The following is a 20,090-nucleotide window of genomic DNA, read 5'->3' on the forward strand; positions in this document are numbered from 1 at the left end:
TGTTATCTAGTGTACCCTGATGGATGTGAAGGGGAAGAAGGAGAAAGGAGGAGGACCAAATTTAAAAAATAAAATAAAAATTAAAAAATTGTTCTAAAATTGCATGTGAGTTAAGTGTGGTTTAAAAAACTGGGGGTTGTTTTCAAATGTAGTTGGGTTTTTGTTTGTCTGTCTTTTTGATAAATTCCTGCTAGTATTTTCTGAGATAAAAGCACAATCGAGAAGTTCATGCAAATGGGGTTAGGTACTGGTACCTCTGTATTCTGTGCTTATGAACATCAAAGAACACGCTTCACCCCTCAGTTAGATAAATGTTTGATCATAGTTTCAAATCACTGCTTAAACTGATGCTGCTGGAAGAAACTGTCCTGTCAACTGTGTGACTCCCTCACCCTGCCCCTCCTTGCACCAGGATCTGAATGGCTGAGCTGGTATTTGTATTATTTATATAATTCTGTAGTTTGTGTCTGTGTGTGTGTGTGTCTCCATTGATTTAGTCCAGCTCAATTCCTGTGGTCTTTTCAACTGTCCTTCTGGTGCTGCAGGTGCACCAAGGCTTGTGGTGGCAGAGGAGAGGTGTGACATGGGGCAGAGGGGACATGGGGCAGAGGGGAAGAGGCAGGATTGTATCTTCTAGTGGCGGTGACAGTTTTATAGAAACCATTAGATCAACTTCAGTGTCCTGACATCAGTCACAAGCCTATGTAGAGTTGGGTATGGACAGGCAGAGCCTGCTAAGCCAATTTGCCTATGGTCTTTCAGCACCTGTATCTATCTAATACCCTAACCCGTCTCCGCGATGTTGTGCAGGTTTGTAGGGACAGCTCAGCAGCAGCTTTCTCCAGTCATCTTTTCGTTTAAGTTGTCCCCTCTGTGCTCCTTTCTCCCTGCCCTCCTTCCCAACCTGCCAAATTGCTCAATAGGTAAAAGAAGCCTTTCACGGCTTTGCTTTTGCTTCAGTTGTGAGCAGCCGGCAGTTGTTTTTCGTTTTCCCCTGAATAAGCAAGTTAGTATTCTCACTAGCTCCCTTGAGGACACCCCACCACTCCGCAAAACCACGCGTGGAGGCAGCCTGCCTGCTATGCTGGCAGCGTGCTTGGAAAAAAAGCAGTTCTCAGCTAGGGGGTTGATCCAGCTGCTGCTGCTCTCGGGATGTGATTCAGCTGCTGCCTGCTTCTGGGGGCATCGGGTTGGGCCTGAGATGTGAAGGCAGCACCTTCATCTGTTTGAATGTGCTGTATCTCATCAAAGGGGAAGGGATGCGTGTGGCTTGAGAGCTGTTTGGGCACGTCACGTGGCTGTCAGTGTGTAAGGAACCATTTGAAACCCAGCCTGAGCTCTGAGACCTCTGTGAGGAGGTTTCTCCTCTTCCTTCTCCTTGCTATGCCTTATCACTAGTAATTTGTTGTTTTTTTTCTAATTACACTAACTTCCCCCTTCAGCCGTGACTGGAAGCTAGGGCGATGCAGCTGTAGGGAAAGCATTCATCTAAATTTGAAGTTTACCAGTAAAGGTGACTGGGGAAAAATGGTTGTCCTGTGTGCTGCTTCTCTAAAGACCAGTTAACTTGTGAAGTATCAGGCTAGAAAGTCTCTGAGAAGGAGAATTTGCAATGGGAGCATGCCTGTGGGTTTACTGGGTTTTTATAGCTGCTCGCTAAAACTTAGCACTCTGTACTTCTGTAGCAGCATCTCCTTAGTGCTGGCCTGGGAATACTTTTATAGGGCTCTTTAGGGAGGTATTAAATAAGTAGCTTGTTTGGGTCATATCATTTAAAGGAGTGAACTCTTTTTTCTAATTTTTTGTCATTCCCTGCTGTAAAATCCTCTGCTTTAAAAACTCCCGTTTCCATGCTCACGGCTTCTCTTCCGAATAAAAAGATTAGAGTATCAAGGCAGCGTTTGTAGTAGACTTGCAGGTCCTTTTCTTTCGCCTTTGGAGGGTTTTGGCCATGCCGCTGCTAAAGGAAAAATAAAAAGAAATTACAAACAACCTGCTTTCCCCCCTCTCATTAAGAAAAGCTGTACATTAAGGTCCCTGCTTCACCAGCAACAAACTGCTGTGTTTCTGAGCTCGTGTCAACTCTGTTTTGCCTCAGGAAACGTGTGGCGTATTTGTGTTGAATGTGGGACATTCAGGGCCGAAAAGGGGAGACCTTCTGCCGTGGGGTTTCGTGCCCTGCCCTGCAGAGGCTTGATCTTGCAGGTTCTCCTCCCGGCCCAACCGCACGCCGGGTATCTAAAACAAACCCGCCACGTCCTGGTAGCCCGGTGCCTGCTTTAGGGAGGGCAGGAACTGCACCTGCCTGCCTGAGCCGAGTGGAGGCTTCAGTTGTGGTTGCCTGACAAGAAAATGTGGTTTTCCTTTTCCTAGGGGCTGTGGTCTTGTTCTCCTGACTGTACCGAGCCGAGATGCCATTTGTAGTTACGGTGATCAAAAGGCATTTTTCTGCCCGGCTTGTTCAACCATGGCTGCTTTAGGAGTTCCTTGTCTCTGCTGAGATCTCACTCCGGCTCAGTCCCCGATTCCTGGAGGGGACAAAACGGAGCTCAAGCACTGCTGCAGAGCCCTTCTGCATGGCCTTGGTCCTCCGGGAAGCCTTGTTTCAAGGTTGGGCAAGGCAGCAAAAAATGCCAACCCCCCTCCCCCCCCCAGAGAGGGTCTTGTGGGAGGGAGGTGGGACTATCAGGTGGTTTTGGGATGGTGCAGAAGTTTTCTGAGCTTTCTGGGATTGAGACCCGAGCATCTCCTGCAGTAGAGGAGCTTGGTGCAGCTGTAGGCTGGAGCCAGCCTGCAAGGCAAAGCTGGCTCTGCCTGGAGGATTGCCTTGTGCAATTCTTGCTCAGCTTCTCTTCGAGGTGCCAAAGCTTCCCAACTGGCTGCGGCAAGTATTCAGCATGCCCAGAGACTTCTGGCTTGTTTTGATGCTGTGTCTGTTTTGCAGCACTTAAAAAATGTTGTTTGGAGGAGATGAGTCTGTGTTGGGAACGAGTTGGTGAAATAACCCCGGGCTTGCTCTGCCCTCAGCCCTCTCTGACTCTCCCTGTGGGTTTTGGATGCTTGGCTCACCCTAAACCTTGGAGCTGTGGGATTTGCCTCCATAGCAAGGTAAGGAAGCAGGTGCCCTGGTAGCAAACATCGTAGCTCTTTCTGGGTGTGTGTTTGGGTCTGTATCTGTTGCAAGAGCACGAGGCACTCCTCTGCCTTCCGTGTGGTAGCAGTGTCACGGCAGGCTGTGTTTCTAGCTCAGCAAGTGAAGCACGAAGCTGCTAAAACCATGTGAAAGACAGCTGCTGCAGCCTGCTGGGTTTGGCCTTAGCGTGTCAGATGGCAGCTTTGGGTATAAGGTGTGATTTCAATCTGTTTTATTTTTCCTCCTCTCCACTTCTTAATGTCTTTTTCCCACCACTTCAGGAGACTCAAAGCCGTATTTGTGGAAAGCAGCAGGTCCCAAAGCCGGTGCTTTGATTATACAAACAGGCTTCTTTCCTTATGCTTTGCACCAGTGTACCACTGGCTTGTTTTCCTGGAAATCCTCTAAAAAAGCCAGTTTCGGTATCAGTGTAGCTATGTCAGAGAAGGCAAATACAAAGCCAAAATGCCCCCTGAGCCACAGAGTATCGTGAGACCTCAAAAACTAAAATCACACATAGCAACAAGTATGCAAGCAGAATTGTTCCTGACTTATCTTTTGACAGGAGAAAACACTGGCAGTTGTTGCTGCTTTTGTGTCCTAGTCCCCTCCTCCGCTTCCCTGGAGACCCAGCAGAAGTGAATTCATTGCTGTTTGCTAAGGACTCTGCTGCCAAATGCCGCCAAGGTACGCTATGCTGCTGCTGGATCTGCTTGTTTGCTTTCCCTGCTGGCAGCATGCTGTGACATGGCCTTCTTCAGGAGAATAATAATAATAATAAACAACCTCAAACTGCACAAAATGCAAACCAACAAAATGTAGGACTTCACTGATAACTGCCTACAAGGAAAATTGTTCTGCTGCTGGCCTGTGCAAGAGGTCCTTTGTCATCTCACAGGTTTTCGGAGTCTGAATTGTTGCATGAAAATGCTTTTCAAGTCCTGATACGCTTGTGTGTGTTCTTGTATTTTGTAGCTATTCCTACAATATACTGGGCTGCCTTTGCAGGACATAAGGAGGGCCCTTGCTCTGCCTGTCCCTGTACAGACGGTGCAGTATTGAAACTTTCTGTTCCTTTTCCTCCCGCCCCTCCCCATTCTTTTGAATCCGTGCGTGCACGGGAAGTCCGAATTTGCTGAAGCGCGGGTTGCATGGCTGCAGCGAACGGACGTGGTGCTGAGCTCCTCCCGAGGCACTTCTGCAGGGAAAAAGCCTCCGAGTGCGGGCTGCGGGAGGGCTGCCAGTTTCCATCCCAGGCAGAGCTGGCGTGGGTGGGGAGGAGGCTCACTGCAGCCGCTTCACCTTGTTTGCTAAGGCAGCGAGGGGTCTGCTCTGCTACAGAAAGTCCCAAAGAGACGAATTTGTCAGGAGGCGACGAGCTTCCTTACCCCTCTGTGCCCCCAGGATGCCCATTGTCATGTCACCCAAGCACCCTTGGTCCCCCTCCACTGTGGTGGGGGCATCTCTGTCCCTTCTGGGGTCCTTGCTGCTTCGCAGCTCCCACGTGGAGTGGGGCTCTGCAGGGTGAGGCTTCCCCTTCGCGTGGGCGAAAAGGTTGAGCAACGCAGCCCAGAAGGCTCTGATTCAGCCCTGCCCTCGCTAATTATGGTCACCCTTCTAATTTTCTCGTCCGTGGCATCTTCTCTTTAATTCTTCTTTAAAAGAGAGCTTGAAGAGTCGCAGTCCAGCTGGCCTCCTAACCTGGTGTGCCCGTGATGGGCTGCATGGGAGCCAGAGACAGGCTGGTACAAATTTAGGAAACCAGGATGTTCAATTACATTTCTCTCTAGAGAGCAGCCCCTCCGTGTGGGTGGCATATCGTGTACGTGGGATTGAGCCTGCACTGGGTTTGCATGAGTATAAAATAACAGGGCTTTAATTTTCAGGGCAACGACAGCTGCTTTTTGCAACGTAAAAGCTTGATTGTGTTTGGGTTTTGGGTGCACACGTGTGTGCCACTGAAGCAGTGGGGTAGGTAAGGTAGGGAGGGAGTGGAAGCAGTGGTGAGGTGGGTGGGGAAGGCTGGCATCCTGGTGATAACGTTCGCTGTGGGGTCCAGGGAGAATGAGTACGGATTAAGGTACACCATTCTCTCCTGTGCTGCATTGTGCCGTGTCCCAGTAGGGCTAGTCGGGCAGAGCACCACCTCCCAAACACTTACCACTGCTGTGACTGAAGTCCCAGTGCTGCCTGAAATGAGTGCAGTGTGCTAGCGGAGTTTAACCGTTTTCATGGTTTATCTTCTTGTTCCTAGTTGGTCGTAGTTTTCCAAATGTTTTATTTCCAGACAAATCTCCATTAAGTTTTACCTTTCTTCCTGGGAAGCGGGCATGGAAAAACTCAGTCATGTTTGGATGCGGTCAGAAGGGGGGATATATGCCGCTGACACATGACTTCTTTTATGAAACTTTGTTTTTGAGCTGCAACAAATCCACGGTAGAAATCAGAAGCTTGGCAGAGGGAAATAAACTGGCTGTGGGTGGGGGTTGTCAGTCTGTAGTTCTTTGTTAAAGGAAGATTATTTCCTTGATTAAACAGTGGCTTTTTATTACATATCAGTAGCCGAGCGCTTGAATGGAATAGCTTTTAACAAGCCTGATATGAGATGATATTTAGGACTGGCACCTGAAAAATAAAGCTCCTTTAAGGTGCTCCAGCTGGATGCAACAGACACACACACCCCAAAAAAACTGTCCTAGAGATGGAATTTGCTTCAAAAGCTCAATTCATCATCTTAAAGGCACACAGCTAGTGAAATAAATGACGCTGTACCGTAACAGTGGATGATGAAGGTACACAGTGAACAAGTCTGGATTTGTTCTTCTTTCCCAGAATCTCGTAGTTGGGTTGGCATCTAGACTTCATTCGCTGATCGATGGGAGAGGGGCACCTACAGAGTGAGGATGGCGAAGGGTGTGTGTATGTTTAAATTACTGGGGTGTGATGCAGAAGTTAATATTAGCACAAGGCACGGGAAAATTAAATTGCTCCTGTGGGAGCATGCGTTGAATCAGTGGTAGCGCTGAGAATTGAATTTAGGTCTTAATTTGTTCATGCCTATTTTCCCACGTTACCATCCTCCTCCTGTTTTTTTCCTATGTTGTAACGTGTGAGAATACCAGGTTGCTTTCCTTATGACAGTCTTTGTTGGTAAGTGTGAACTTCACAATTAACTGGCAACAAATATGTTGGCAAGTTCCCTTATAATTTCTGTGGGTTCAAAATGAAATTAAATGCGGGTGCTTGGCAAGCTCCAGGTCCATGAGTAGGTGATGTCTGCGATTTTGCAAAGGAAAATACCTCTGGGTTAGGCCTTTGCTGCTGGTGGTGTGCCTTCTGTTTTGCTTCCGTCATCCTTTTATGCAGAGGTGTCCCTTCCAAGGGGGGGAATCTGTTCCTGATGCTGAGCCTTGCCAGGGATTTAACAGGCAATACTGGGATAATTCATTCTCGGGCAGCTGTACTCCTCAGGCAGCGATCTTATCTTGCTGCGAAAGCTGGGAAGATTGGGCTCTTGTCAGAGCTTGGATGGAGGAGATCTGAGGAGCTGCAAGGTGCGGCTGGAAATGACTCAAAGGAAAAAGCATCCATACAGAGCTGGCCCCTCCATCTGGGCCAGCCAGCTACAGTGCTCCTGCTCTGTGTTTTGCCATGCTGCAGGCAGCCCGATGCTTCCCTTTAAGCCCTGTCCTTGTTCAGGGCTATAATCCTCATATTTAGGGGAGGGAAGAGGCATTGCTTGCATCTCAGATGAAATTCTAGGTCCTAGATATGAATTGCTTGCATCTCAGATGAAATTTTAGGTCCTAGAGAGAGCCCTAGTATTTAATATTCTGTGTGTTGCACAATTCCATGGGTGTGACAACCTTGTTCCAAATAACGTGGCTATTTCTTCTTCCATAAAACTTTTTTTCAAAAGGTAATAAAAGACCTTGTTACATTTGGGGAGTTTATCTCCTTTTTTTTTCTTTTTTCCCCCTAGCATCCAGCGAGCTGCACTGGTGGTTCTGGAAAATTACTACAGAGATTTCCCTGTCTACAACCCAGCGTTGTTAACAGCCTCTAAATCCCGTGCAGCCAAGCACATGGCTGGCCTGAAAGTCTACAATGTTGATGGTAGGTGAGGTGAAATGTAGTCTCCGAAAATGGGTGGGATGGGGAAGGGCTGGGCTGGCCATGCGCTTTGTTATGCACACATTCTCAACTTCCTGCTTTGCCAAATCCCTGTCTTTTGCTGGAAGCTCTCCTAACAGTGCTGAACTTGCTGGTTCCAGATGACTTTACAGATGTGTTTAGCCCACAATAAGGCTTTTGTCTTTGCCAGGTGAAAAGAGCCAAGTTCTGGGTCAGGCTTAATTATTGTGTGTCCTGACAGCGCTTTTCGGCACCGCTGCTTGTTTTGGGCAGCCTCTGCTTCTTGTCACCCTTGGGTCATCTCCTTGGTTGTGCTAGTACAATAAACGCAACTTTTAACCTAGATCAGTTCCCCAGTCGTTTACTGCACGGCTGCTACAGGCAGCATTCAGGAAAGTTAAGGAGGCTCATACCAAAGCGGGAAGAAGCAACTATGTAAGCAGCAGTTGACAGTGAAAGAAATGCTCGTCAGGCTTGCAGCCTTAGCAGTAAATTAGCTATGCTTGGCTTATGCTTGGCCGTGCTTCCGAGTCATCGTGATGCTGAGCAGTTCACAGGGAAATGCCGAGACTGGTAACTATCCCCGTTGCTGTTCTACAAACCTGGTGCAAGCTCTTGGGCTGTAGGGATGTGTGTGGGAGGATGGCTGAGTGAATCCATGCGGACACTCAAAGCAGTGAAAACTGGACTTAATTATTTGACAATCTGGAACTCCATCAGTAAAAGGTAGTCTTGATAAGCAGGGTGTGCCCGACCATCACAGCCTCCGTGGAAGTGCAGACTCCTTTGATGGAAGAGCTGAAGTTGCATAGGACAGCTTTTGCAGTGAAGTGTGGCTGAAGCCCTGTGACAAGATGTGGTAAGACACATCTTGTGCAGCAGTTCTGCACAGAATAAATTAGTATTGAAAGGTTTTTAGAGCAGGATGGACTGGAGGGACTTAGCTAGGCAAGGTGGCTCTGCATCTGGCATGTGGCGACTAAAATATGTAGAATATCTGTCACACAGAATCACATGTCTTGGGGTTTTTCCTTTGCCTCAACAAGGCTTCAGTGCGCTGTGCATTTTGTTTTTGATTTAGTATCTCTAGAATTTTCAAAAGCCTTATTCTCAGTGTTTCCACAAGCCCGTTGCAGTACTCCAGAGTCCATAAAATGAATTGCAGGTTTAGATCCTTACAATGAGATCTCCCATTTCTGGCAGGTGAAGGGTGAAGGGAAGCAGTAGAGTGGGGGAGGGTTGGGCTTTCTGTGTCTCCTCTGATGCCTGGAGTGAAGAAGCTGGCAGGTGGGAAAGAACAAGTTGAGTTGGAAAGGGGAAGTAAACCGACTTGCTCTGCATTTTTCTAAAAATGAAACCTTGCATTCCAGTTGCTTGTTATTAGCGAGGCCCCATGTGAGGAAAGTGAGGGCTGCCAGATCCCAAGGTGTCTGCACACCATTCAAACCAGGCTGCAGGACATGCTGTTCTGGTTACCAGCTTGCTTCTCTTCTCCTGCATTGCAGCATCTCTTCGAGAGGTGGCAGGGTGTCTGTTCCTGCGGCAGGACAGGACAGATTCTTGGGACATCCCAAGCCTTGAGAAAAAACTGCCAGTCCAGTAGCGTCAGTAGTTTAGGAGATGTTAGCTCACAAAATCTGTTGGAAGAGAAGGAACTAGCAGCAAGCTCCAGACATGGCTGGCCAGGCCTCTTCAGTGTCAAGCTCATGAGCCTGCCAGGACCTGAAAGCTTGTGCTTTTCATTCTGGTGCAGTACAGGATCCCTAGGCTGTTCCTTGTGCAACCTTTCTGCCTTTGCAGACGTGGAAATCTCAGGCTTAGAGGCATATTCTTTACAAGGATTCCCATCCACTTTGCAAAGAAGAGTGTAGGGTAGTTCTGGCTGCAGCTTCGCTTGGCATCCTGACAGTCTTTTACACCTTCTGTGTGAAGACAGTAACGCTATTAAAGGAGCTTAATTTGTTGGCAGCTTTGGTATTTGATGTTGTAGCAGCCAGGAAGGAAAATCGTGTTCCTGTAATCTCTCTCATACAGAGTGGGGAGGCTCACCTTCAAAACCTGAATTTCCATCACCAGGCATAGTCAATGAAACATATAATAATTCTAACCCAAATTTGGGAGCTGGTGTCTGCCTCGAGTTGTATCCTCCATTTCAAGGCTGTCAAGCAAAGTCTAAAGTGTTTAGATTCTTAAGAAGCCATCTGTTTGAATGCTTATCCTTCCCACTATTGAAGTTCAGGCTTCTTTCTTGGAAAGTGGTTTGTGCTTTTTAGGGAAAAAAAAATGTAAAGCTGCCCTTGCATGACCAGAATAATTTTAAGCGTGTCTGTGCAATTGATTGGCCTTAACCACTGCCAGGTAATAATGGGCTCTCAGAGCAGTTGAAAAAGCAGCTCTTGATAGTTCGGAGGCAGTCTTAGGCTTCCATTTTTCCCCTCTGTTTAACAGAAGGGTTGCTAGACCCTTCAGAGGCATCATTTTCTCCCTTTCTATCTCCTCTCTGCCCAAACAGCCAGAGCTGAGAGCTTCCTAGGCCTTTACTGCATTTTAGGGTCACTAGTTAAGGTCCTGTAGAGACAGCTCTGTCATTTCTTGGGGTGTAGCAGAGCCCAGCTTGCAGCTTCTATGTTCCTGTAACTGTGCAAGATCTGTTAACAGCAACAGAAGCTCTGATGGCAGGTGCTGCTTTGAACGCGTTGAGGAGCTGTTGTGCTCGTAGACCTCAGCCTAACCTGTTGCAGGCCTGCTGCTCGGACATATCTGTCCTTCCGAAAAACTCTGTGCTTTGTCTAAAGGTGATCCTGCTGCTTCTGCATCCTGTTTTTCTTCCCCATGTGTAACTGCCTGGAGTTTGGTTTTCGTTCATTCATCTCCATGTCTCTTGACGTTCTTGTGTTTGTCTTTCTCCTCTTTCCAACTCCCTGCTTCTTGTGCTCTCACACTGTCTTGTTGCTGAAATGTGGTGTGTTCCAGCTGCCCTTGCTGTCAAACTGAAAACATATATAATGGATGGTAAGTGGCATCCTTGGCATGTGCATCTTACCTCTGCCCTTGTGTGAGACCCGTCATCCCAACTAACACCCCTCTCCATTGCCGTGCTTGGAGCAGGGAGGAAAGCTCCTCTCCAAGCCTATGCTGTCCGACAGGGTTTCTGCCAGGGCTCGTGAGGGCAGGGGGAGGGTTTATAGCCTTTGTCTGGGACGACAGTGTTGGGGCAGGCTGGAGCTCCAGACCACCTGTGGCAGATGCTGTGGGGTGCTGCTCTTTCCCAGCTGCCTTCTGTGACAGTAATGCCCGCTTTCTTGTCTCTTTTCTGCTTGTCCTCCCCTGCGGAAGGCCCAGGTAACAACGCCTCAGGGCAGTCCCGCGCCATGATCGCAGCCGCTGCCCGTCGCAGAGACTCCAGCCACAACGAGCTCTACTACGAAGAGGCCGACCACGAGCGCCGAGTTAAAAAACGTCGGGCGAGGTAAGGCTGTTCCTTCCCCAGGATTGTTCGTGGGTGCTGCTCAGCCTGTGCCTGACCCGTTCATTAGAGGCCTGGTTATGTTGGGCTGGCTGAGCCTGCTGAGAGGGAGGGAGTTTTTGATTAAGGGCTGGGGCTGGCTGTAAATCTGTTGCAGAACACAAGCATATGAAACCCAGATGCACAAGGGACAGTGACAGCTTGCAACTAGAGTTATCTGAAGAAAATACATAAGCAGAGCTCATGTATATTATGCCAGATAAACTAATGCAATGTCACGGATTAGGGAACAGTCCAGTGCTTGACAAATCCATAGTTACTTGCTGTAGGAAGTCCCATTATTTCCCCCATGCTTAGGCTTGTCATCTCAGCTCAAGTAATCCAGGGACAGACTTGGTCTTGCCTCTTCATAGGGTAAGAAAGAATATTTGTGCTTACAGGCAACAAAAAGAGGCGGTTTGGCTGCCCTTTTTAAATGAGCGGGGTGGGGGAAGACGTGACCAGAACTGGCTGTGTTTGATTTTGGAAATAATGTTTTCTGTCAGTCACACTTAGGCTGCAGAGTTAACGCTTTGGTGAGGTGACCGCAGATGGTTTGTGCCTCTGTTTTTTCAGGAGCTTGATGACAGTTTGTAGTTAACACACCTAATGGTTCGAGGGAAGTTGCTTACAGGCAGGCCCCCCTGAACTGAGCTGTGTTTGGAAGGAATGTGCAGTAACTGGAAGGAGCTGGCTTGTTTTGTGTTTTCTTTTGGCAGTTTGTTTATATTCTGTTGGGAAAGTGCTGGCACAGCGTGTCCCCATAGCCTGATTTGGTCTGACCTGGGCTCCTTAGCCGCTGTCTATTGGGCTCTCTTCCAGTCTTGGAGTGATAGGAACTTAAATTTTCCTTACCGTGCAGTGTAGCGTCCTAACTTGGGCACATCTCCCTTGCTCGATGAGTTTGGTTTGAGCAGCTGCTTAGTCAGAGGAAAGCCATCAGTCACTAGAAGGCCAGATGTTTCAAAGAAGGAAGGTCAGAGCTGCAACAAAAGGACATGAGGAGATTAGAAACTGATTTCCAGTTTCCCCAAAATAAAATTGAAATTTGTAGGGGTCAGGGCTCCTCATGGTGTTCTTCACATGTAGTCTGAATGCATCATTCTATACCTTTGCTTGTCATGAGGCAGCTTCTCCCATCTTTAAGATGCATTGGGTACTGGGGGCATTGTAGACAGTGATTGGTGACTTGAGTGGAAATCCAGTGTGAAACAAGTGCTGTCTAGAGAGGCAAAAGAGTTTTGTTGGGTGGCTTTTCCATTACTGTTTCTTTTTCCTCATTGACTGCAGCATAGTCCCTCGCTTGTTAAATTCTATTGGGCTAACTTGCAAGCATTGTTCGGTATGTTTGCCTTTTTCTGGTGCAGTCTTGGTGTTTGCTCACCTGTACCAAGACAAGAATGGCTTGTAGAAGATGTCTTTGGCTGCAGTGTTAGCAGTGAAATGGGGATCTCATTAGCGTTCAATGGAGAGTTACAGGGCAGTCACCCAGAAGCACGAGGACTGTACCAGTTGGTGTAAATCAGAGCAGACCACAGCTTTCGAGCACAGGGAGAGTCTTAGAGCACTCTGTGTCCTGGGTCATGCTAGTTTATGGCCAGCCTCTTCCTGACTTCAAGCTGCTGCACTGTATGCTGGAACTGCTGCTTTCAAAGATGCGCGTTAAACGCGAGGGCAGCTGTGTCTTGTTCAGTTCGTGCAACTGATGTTTATGCTGTGTTGGCAGAACCAAGTACAACACTCAGGCTTTTAAAGTCTTAATCCTGGTTTATGACCCTCAGTTTCTGGATGGCTTGAGCAAGGAAAGGAAAGCTGCTGTCTACCTCACAGATTGTCAGCAGAGACAATTTTATGTAACTTGTCTGATGGCAGACAGTGAGTCAGTGGTAGACGTGGGAATAGGAGCTCGTAAATCGTGACTCCCAGGCTCTGCCTTAACCACAGACCCATCCTACCTCTCCTCTTGTAACTTTTGCTGTCCTGATTTTCTTTCTGCAGGCTTGTGGTTGCAGTAGAGGAGGCTTTCACTCATATCAAACGCCTCCAGGCAGAAGAACAGCAGAAGGCTCCAGGAGAGATGATGGACCCCCGAGAAGCAGCCCAGGCAATCTTCCCCTCCATGGCAAGAGCTCTGCAGAAGTACCTTCGCACCACCCGCCAGCAGCAGTACCACAGCATGGAGAGCATCTTGCAACACTTGTCCTTCTGCATCACCAATAACATGACACCAAAGGTAACAAGTTTTTTAACGCTGGTGCAGGACGGAGGGATAAAGGTACAGCTCATCTGTGTGTGCACAGAGCAGGGAGTTGTTGGGGAAAGTGAGTGGAGATTTTTATGGTTGCTGTCAGTGATACAATCAGCACACTGTAGATTGCATCAGGTCTTAAAGGGAAGAGGTGTTTCCTATAAAGCACCTTCTGTCTCTTATTAGCTGAAAGTGCCTGTGAGATAATTAGCTGTTTGTTCTGATATCCTGTTCAGCAGTGGAGTATCAGAGAAGTGTCCAAGACAGTGGCCCTGAGTCAGGGACAGTTTTCCCAGCTGGCTTATGGTGGCATTGTGGTGGAGCTGGCGACATGAAAAGCACTTTTTGGGGGGGGTCTCCTCCACAGTGCTGCATTTTGGATTGCTTCTAATTATAGCCTAAATCTCTGTCTGACAATGCTTCTAACTCATGGGCTGCCTGGTCAGATGTCAGTTTGTTGCTTCACGCCCTGACTGACTGTTGAACTGCAGGTGCAGGAAGAGACTGAATGATGAGGAAAAGGGGTCACGCGATCCCACAGTGTCCTGCCTCCCTCCCTCTGCCTCCCCCTCCTGAAAACAGCCACCATCCTGCAGAACGCAACCCAAGGGTAGAAAAGCAGGGGAAGGATGTCTCCTGAAGTGCAGGAGCTGAAATAACTTCCAGCATTGCAAGCTGCAGCACACAGAGCTGTATATAGCGACTGAAAGAGAGCGTCGAAGCAGACCGAGTCATGGGGCTGCTGTTCCCCTGGTGCTAATGTGTTCGTTTTCTTGCTAGGCATTCCTGGAGCGTTACCTCAGCCCTGGCCCAACCCTCCAGTACGACAGGGATCGCTGGTTCTCCAAGCAGTGGACGCTCGTTAGCGAGGAAGCGGTCACAAGCGGGTTGCAAGACGGGATTGTTTTTGTCCTCAAGTGCTTGGACTTCAGCCTTGTTGCTAATGTGAAGAAAATCCCCTTCATCAAACTCTCAGAAGAGTTCATAGACCCTAAGTCTCATAAATTTGTCCTTCGCTTACAGTCCGAGACTTCAGTCTAAGGGATTTCGAGGGTGGGTTGTTTGGGGATTTTTTTTTCAATATTGTGCTTTTGGGTTTAATTTCCCCAATGCTGACTGAAACTGGCAGATGATGGACCAGTAATATTTGACCATCTGCACTTTATTTGGAAAGGGGTGGGGGGAGCTGGGATATCTTATCTAGAAAGAAATATCTTAAGAGGCAACAGGGTGACTTGGCTCGGTTAGCTCAGCCTTGGAGACAGAACAGATTTTTTTATTTTTTTCCCCCCCTTTCCAGGCATGTTGTAAATCTCACGCTCTCTTTCTCTGCACAATTGCAACGTCTGTATTTTTGTTGGAATGCTGCCTTACACCGTGTGCGCGTGCGTGCTCCTGTGTCTCTGCTACCTGTAGCTATTTCTGAGAATACGCTGCTCACCTCTCCACCATAGAGATCTGCTTGTATAAGTGGTATTTGCAGTTCCTTTTCACTTAGGAAGGAGAGGGTATCAAAGACTGGGTGTGAGAGGTTTTTCTTCTGTCAGCCACACAACCTTAAGACAAACTTCTGTTGTTTTTTTTTCCTCCTGTTCTCCATGTGCCCTCTTATCAGTGCTGGACCTGTGTGAGCATAGTGGGATGGTTTTGCTGCCTGTTTCTCAGTCTCTGTGAAGTTGCTTGTCTCGAACTGGATCAGCCTATCTTGCAGCTCTTCAAAAAAAAAATTTTTAGCGGTGCTTGTTAGTGAAACTGGTCTGCGTGACACAGCTCCCTTTTTCTCTCTCTCTATCAGCTGCTCCATCCCTCCTGCTTACCCCCTCCTTTGTCGGGCCCTCCCAAGGCTCCCCATTTCTGTCCCTTTTTGCCTGCCTTTCTAAACGTGTTTCTCCAGTCACGGTCCCCTCGGGGTCTGCCTTACCACTTTTTCCTCTCACACCTGCAGGGTTTGCACGTTTGCACCGGGGCAAAGTAGGTAAGTAGCCAGCTCCTTCTCAGATACATCACAGACCACCCCTATGCCTGGCAGCCCCTTGGAGGGGAAAGGGAGCGTGTACAGGAATGTGTCCCTTGCTCTCCAGGGGCTTCAAGTGCGTCTGGAGGACAGACAGGCAAAAGCACTTCCCTCCTCGAGGAGGGGAGCCAGGGAAGGGCTGGCCTCTGCCGACTCCCCTTGCTCTGAAGAACTGCTGCGATCTACAAACGCTGCAACATGTCCTTCTTTCCCCACCTTCAGCTGTAGCTGAAAAATACCAAACTCTGTCTGAATGTTGAAAACCTGCCTACCTTTCTTGGCCTTTCTCTGCCGTGGGGGTCCCTCCTTAGTAGCGGGACAGCCTGCTGTTTCTCTGCTTTTGTGAGACTTGTAGCTCCTAAAATTGCAGTTTGGTTTCGAAAGCCTTCTTTGCCCATCAGTGCAGCTTTTCTGTGTGACTTTTGTCATCTGAGTTTTATGGGGTTTTGAAAGTTTTCCTCTTAAAGATGAGCTTAAGCCAGCGTCTGATTGCTGGCATAAAGCATTGCCCTTCAGCCAGGTCCCTCCTAGAGCCTCCCAGCCCTGTGGTGATGGATTCACCTGTGTGAGTGGAAACGCTCAGTTCACCCTGCCCAGCCTTTTGCCTTGCAAATATCTGTATCTAGCAGGAGCTGACCTGCCTTCCATGTAGATGTCTTAATGCAAAGGGCCCCGTGTTGGTGAGGTACAAAACCAGTGCCTTTCACTGCGAGGGTCCATCACTTTCAAAAGTGGGGGGGTGTATAGTATCTCACATATAGCTCTCCTAAAGATGTACATATCTGGCTTTTAAGATGTGCGTAACCAGGCAGGGTGGGAGAGACTGGGAGTAGCTTGGGAAACTGTGGAGCACTTCTGCTTGTGTTCAGGCTACTGCCTGTGGCTGAATTGGCTCGTCTGCACGCAGCCAGAACAAGAACCACCGTGCTGGGGGCTTGGGCGTGCCGTGAAAATGGGAGCACCTCGATTCAGGCAATTCTTTGTAAAACTTTCCTTTCCTAGGATTTCCTCCACCACCCCTTCTCCCTCCCCCGCAAGGGGGTTGTCTGACGGTATCTGCTCAGGAAACTCATGTCTTAATCCTTAATTGCATTGAATCCTTAAGCGCACGGAGAACCAGACGGAAGCGGTGTGTGCTCGCTCTGCACGCCGTGGTTCGGTGCTGCCTTCTCTGTCTATCACTGCAAAGGACACTGTCAGCAGGGGCCAGCTCCTGCATTAAACGCTCTTCCTGGTGTCGGTGTGAATGCTTTGGCTGATTAAAATCAGAAGGAGGGAACTTCACCTCTCAAACGGTCTGCTTGCTCTAGAATTGCAGCCTGTTAGGGGGTGAGGACGTGCTACAAGGAATCTGGACTCCTGGGTATTCCTAAATTTTTTAAATATTTTATTTCTCTGGATTTCTGTCTGGGGGCTTATTTCCCTTCCCCATGCAAAATCAAGGGACCATGATCATACCTACCTCACTGGGATGTTGTGAGGCTAAACTCAACTCGTGAAGTGCTTCAAGATCCACAGATGGATCTGTGAAGTCTGCAGGAACTCAGGCTCTTTATAAAAATACTGAGCAGTGAGAGCAGACTGGTTTGTTTAACTCTGTTTATAGCCAGCTAATGAGTAAGAATCGAGTCACAGGGAACGAAGCTCTGATCCAAATCCTGCAGTCCTTACTTCTGTAGAGCTTGCCAAGAGCTGAGCGTAAATAAGGCCTGTGGGGTTTGCCAGCCAAACGCAGGCTGTTTCCCTCTGAACGCCTCTCCTATCCTGCACCATCTCCTTGCACGTCCTGCTCCCTCCTCTGTCCCAGCCTGTACGCTTGTATCTGACTGGGAATTGATTTTTAGAAATCAGGTCGTTTGTGAGACCCTGTTTGTGGTGAAGTTGATGTAAAAGAACCTTAAGCTGGACATCTTTCACTGACAGCCAGACCATTCAATAAGGTGCCGTGTTGCCTAGCCAGGAGAGGTGTTGCCCCGCTTCTCTCTTCCGTGTTGTTTTTCCTGTGACTCTTGAGAATGCTGCTCAGACAGTTTAAAGACTCAGATTTGTTACAGCCTAAATCCAAAACCGTGCTGAGATCTTCCAAAAATCAGATGCAACTAAGACTTTCCGCTGCCTCAGAGCAGATGGAAATGGCTGTGGGTTTCCACAAAGGCTGACTCTCTCTTTCATGGATAAAGAGTGAAAAACTAGGATTTCTTGCAGCTTCTGGGATTGTGGGGATGGATGTTAGGCCCTTAATACCCTGTCCATCCTGTAACTAGAGGTGGGTGAAGGTTGTAGGCACATCTGTTCGCTCCTCGTTGCCTCGTGCCTGCAGCTGTCCTTGTGTAGGGTCTGTGGGGCTGCCCCAGGTCTCCAGCTCCATTCCTCTTTGAGAGGGGCCTTGGAGAGAGAGGCAGATGCAATTTCAGCCTCTGGCGTTCTGCTGCCTCTGAAGTCTTTCTGCCGGCAGCTTTGGTCGCTCCGCCCTGCCAGCAGCGTTCTTCTGAGCTACCTGTTGAGGAAGAACAAATGCCAGGTGGGGTGGGAAGTGCTGGGCTATGGTTTGGAGCCTGGGGACATCTCATCAGTAGACACAAGTTTGGGGGAGTTCTGAACAAATCCCAACCCTCAAGGAGCCTTTCCCCTTTTCCTTTGGGACGCTCCACACAGAGCCTAGGGAATCGACTGTTCCCAAGCGTGCCAAAAGCTGGGGAGAAGCAGTTTCTAAAACGGGCCGTGCGTTAAGTACCTTGTAAAAGCCTTGCTTGAGATGTGCTTGTTCCAACATTCGTTACTGAGGGAAGTGGAAAGATCTATACTATGCTAAATGTGGAAACCTACTCAGGCCAATTTCATCTTGCTTACAAAAACTTGTAAATCTACCCTTTTTTAATGGTAAATCAAAAATCTTGCAGTCTTTTGGAAAAATGCTGTAGTCTGGTCCCAGGCTGTTCAGTTGTGCTTAGCTCTGCCCTGCCATGTGAGAGGTTCATGAGACATTTGTACAGATGTCTGTTTTCTCATTCAGCTTGTGTGTCTATGTGGCTTTTTCCCTTATAGGTGTATGCATTATACATGTCTAAAGCCTCAAGCTAGGCTTGGTGGTTCGGTGTTTAAATTGTGTGAAGAAGGAAGCACTCTTGGGATCAAACTGTTTTTTTTTTTTAAAAAAAAAGGATAAAAAAAAACCTGTTCTGCTAAAAGAAAGGGCTTTGAGCCTTGAAGTCTCCTACAGGAATATGCATCCTTCTGCGTTCGGGCTGCCGCCTCAGATAGATGGTGACCAAAAGTTGCTGCTTCTGACTACCCTGGGGCTGGCGTGGATCTTGGTGGGTTTCTCCTGCACCAGGTCCCTCCAGCACCAGTGCTTTTAGCTGCCTGTCTGCTTCCCTCCGAGAGGCTGTGGGTTCGTCCTCGTACTGCAATGCAGCCCCGCTGTGGGTGTGCTCTGCGAGAGGGGCAATCCTTCCCCACGGCTGCTTCCGTGGGCACCTTGCACCAGCGCCAAAGGGGCTTGGGAGCATCCCCTGCCTGCACACGGGGATGCTGGGGCTCAGCGCCTGCATGGACCCACCTGTGAAGGGATCTTACACTCTTCTGTGCCTGTTTCTTTGATTCAGCATTATCGTGTCTTGGGGAAGAGGGGAGTGAAGCGACTCTCTTCCCGCGCCGTTTTTGGATCACTGTGTAATACTCTTTTTCTACACAAACTGTGTATAGTAAGATGGGTTTTGCCAAGGTTTTCTAATAATAGACACTAACCAGCATTTTTTTTTCTTTTTTTCCTCCTCTTTGCATATGTGACTTTAACTGCGTTGGTACATGGTCTTTCTGTTCTTTTCTAATTGTGAACTTAAGCAAATTCCTGGTGTCTGTGACATTAATGCACTGTGGGTCTAGCCTAGTAAGTCGTTCTGTTCCAAGCTGGGTTCTCTTAAGTTATAGCTGGATGGGTTTTTGTTGTTTTTAAACTGAAACATAAAACTGTTTTACACTTTGCATATTTTGTACAGTAAAATTCTGGAAATAAACTGAAACCAGATTTGATTGTCCCACTCCTTCCTCTCATCCTTTCAGACCAAAATGAAAAAAAAAAAAAAAAAAAAAAAGAGGTGGTAGTTCTGGCCTCCAAGCATTCCTTAGCTGCGCCCGGGAGGGGCCCCACAAACATGTGGTTTTACCTTTTCGAGGCTGTCTTTTGTCACCATCCTCCTAGACCCTTCTGATCTGCCCTGCCGCAATAAAATGCAAACTCATTTATCACTCTCAAAATAGGACCAGTAGGTGACTGCTTTGAACACCTGAAATCTCAAATGATGGAGAGTAAATACAGCTGGTGAGGGTGTGTGTGGTGGGGGGAACTGGGGCTGGAACAGGTTTTTCTGCCTGCTGTATTCTTTGCTGGTTTGCACACAAATTACCAAGTGTGGGATTCATGCCTGAACTCCTTATTTGGGCCCGGTGGGGTGGAGGAGTGGTGAAGCAAAGCCAGCAGTGCTCCTTGTTTCAGTGGATGTCAGCCTGTGCTCTGCTAAAAACGACTGTCGGGCTTCTTGCCCCAAAAGCACGCATGGGTGCGGCTGTACCCACCTCCAGTTTCCATAACCCAAGTGCCAAGAGCTCTGAAAGACTGTGCCCGAGGAAGTTTGGCGTGGTAGCAGCCTTCCCTTGGAGGTCTTTGGTAACCTGCTCTTCAGCACAGCACATTTCCATGGGGGGTACCCGGTCTCAGTGCTGTGCACCACAAAACAGGTCTTCTCCATGCCATGGTCTGCTGGAAAAATCCACAGGATGCTGCAGAGTGGTGAAAAACATCCTAGCAGTTGTTGAGATAAGCAGTATGTGTATAAACACTGGTGGAGAGAAACATCCAAATGGGTAATTCTCTGCTCGGAAGGGAGATGAGTGTATTTGGGCTACACAGCGGCAAACCAAAGCCCGGGAGGAAGCAGGAAGGGTGGGATGGGGGTGTGCTCAGTCCTGCCTCCTGCCCTCCTGTGATCTCTTCACTTTTGATCCCTGTCCCTTTATCCTGGCAGTGCCCAGCACTGGTGTCCCGTCCTGGACCTCC

At 48.4% G+C, this 20,090-nt stretch overlaps 1 protein-coding gene across 2 annotated transcripts in view; it reads left to right on the forward strand.

Moving 5' to 3' along the window:
* Nucleotides 1–18,180, forward strand: part of VANGL1 (VANGL planar cell polarity protein 1) — a 40,780-nt gene extending 22,600 nt beyond the window's left edge. Inside the window, exons 5-8 of one of the 2 annotated variants that reach the window (XM_040571507.1) lie at nucleotides 7,116–7,249; nucleotides 10,601–10,736; nucleotides 12,771–13,005; nucleotides 13,801–18,180. In XM_040571507.1, coding sequence (XP_040427441.1) covers nucleotides 7,116–7,249; nucleotides 10,601–10,736; nucleotides 12,771–13,005; nucleotides 13,801–14,061 — 766 coding nt within the window. In that variant the 3' untranslated portion in view covers nucleotides 14,062–18,180. The remainder of the gene's footprint in view (nucleotides 1–7,115; nucleotides 7,250–10,600; nucleotides 10,737–12,770; nucleotides 13,006–13,800) is intronic. The other variant, XM_040571516.1, reaches the window with a different exon arrangement.
* The last annotated feature ends 1,910 nt before the right edge of the window (nucleotides 18,181–20,090 follow it).

Source organism: Cygnus olor, chromosome 1, assembly GCF_009769625.2.
Source record: "Cygnus olor isolate bCygOlo1 chromosome 1, bCygOlo1.pri.v2, whole genome shotgun sequence".
NCBI lineage: Eukaryota > Metazoa > Chordata > Aves > Anseriformes > Anatidae > Cygnus > Cygnus olor.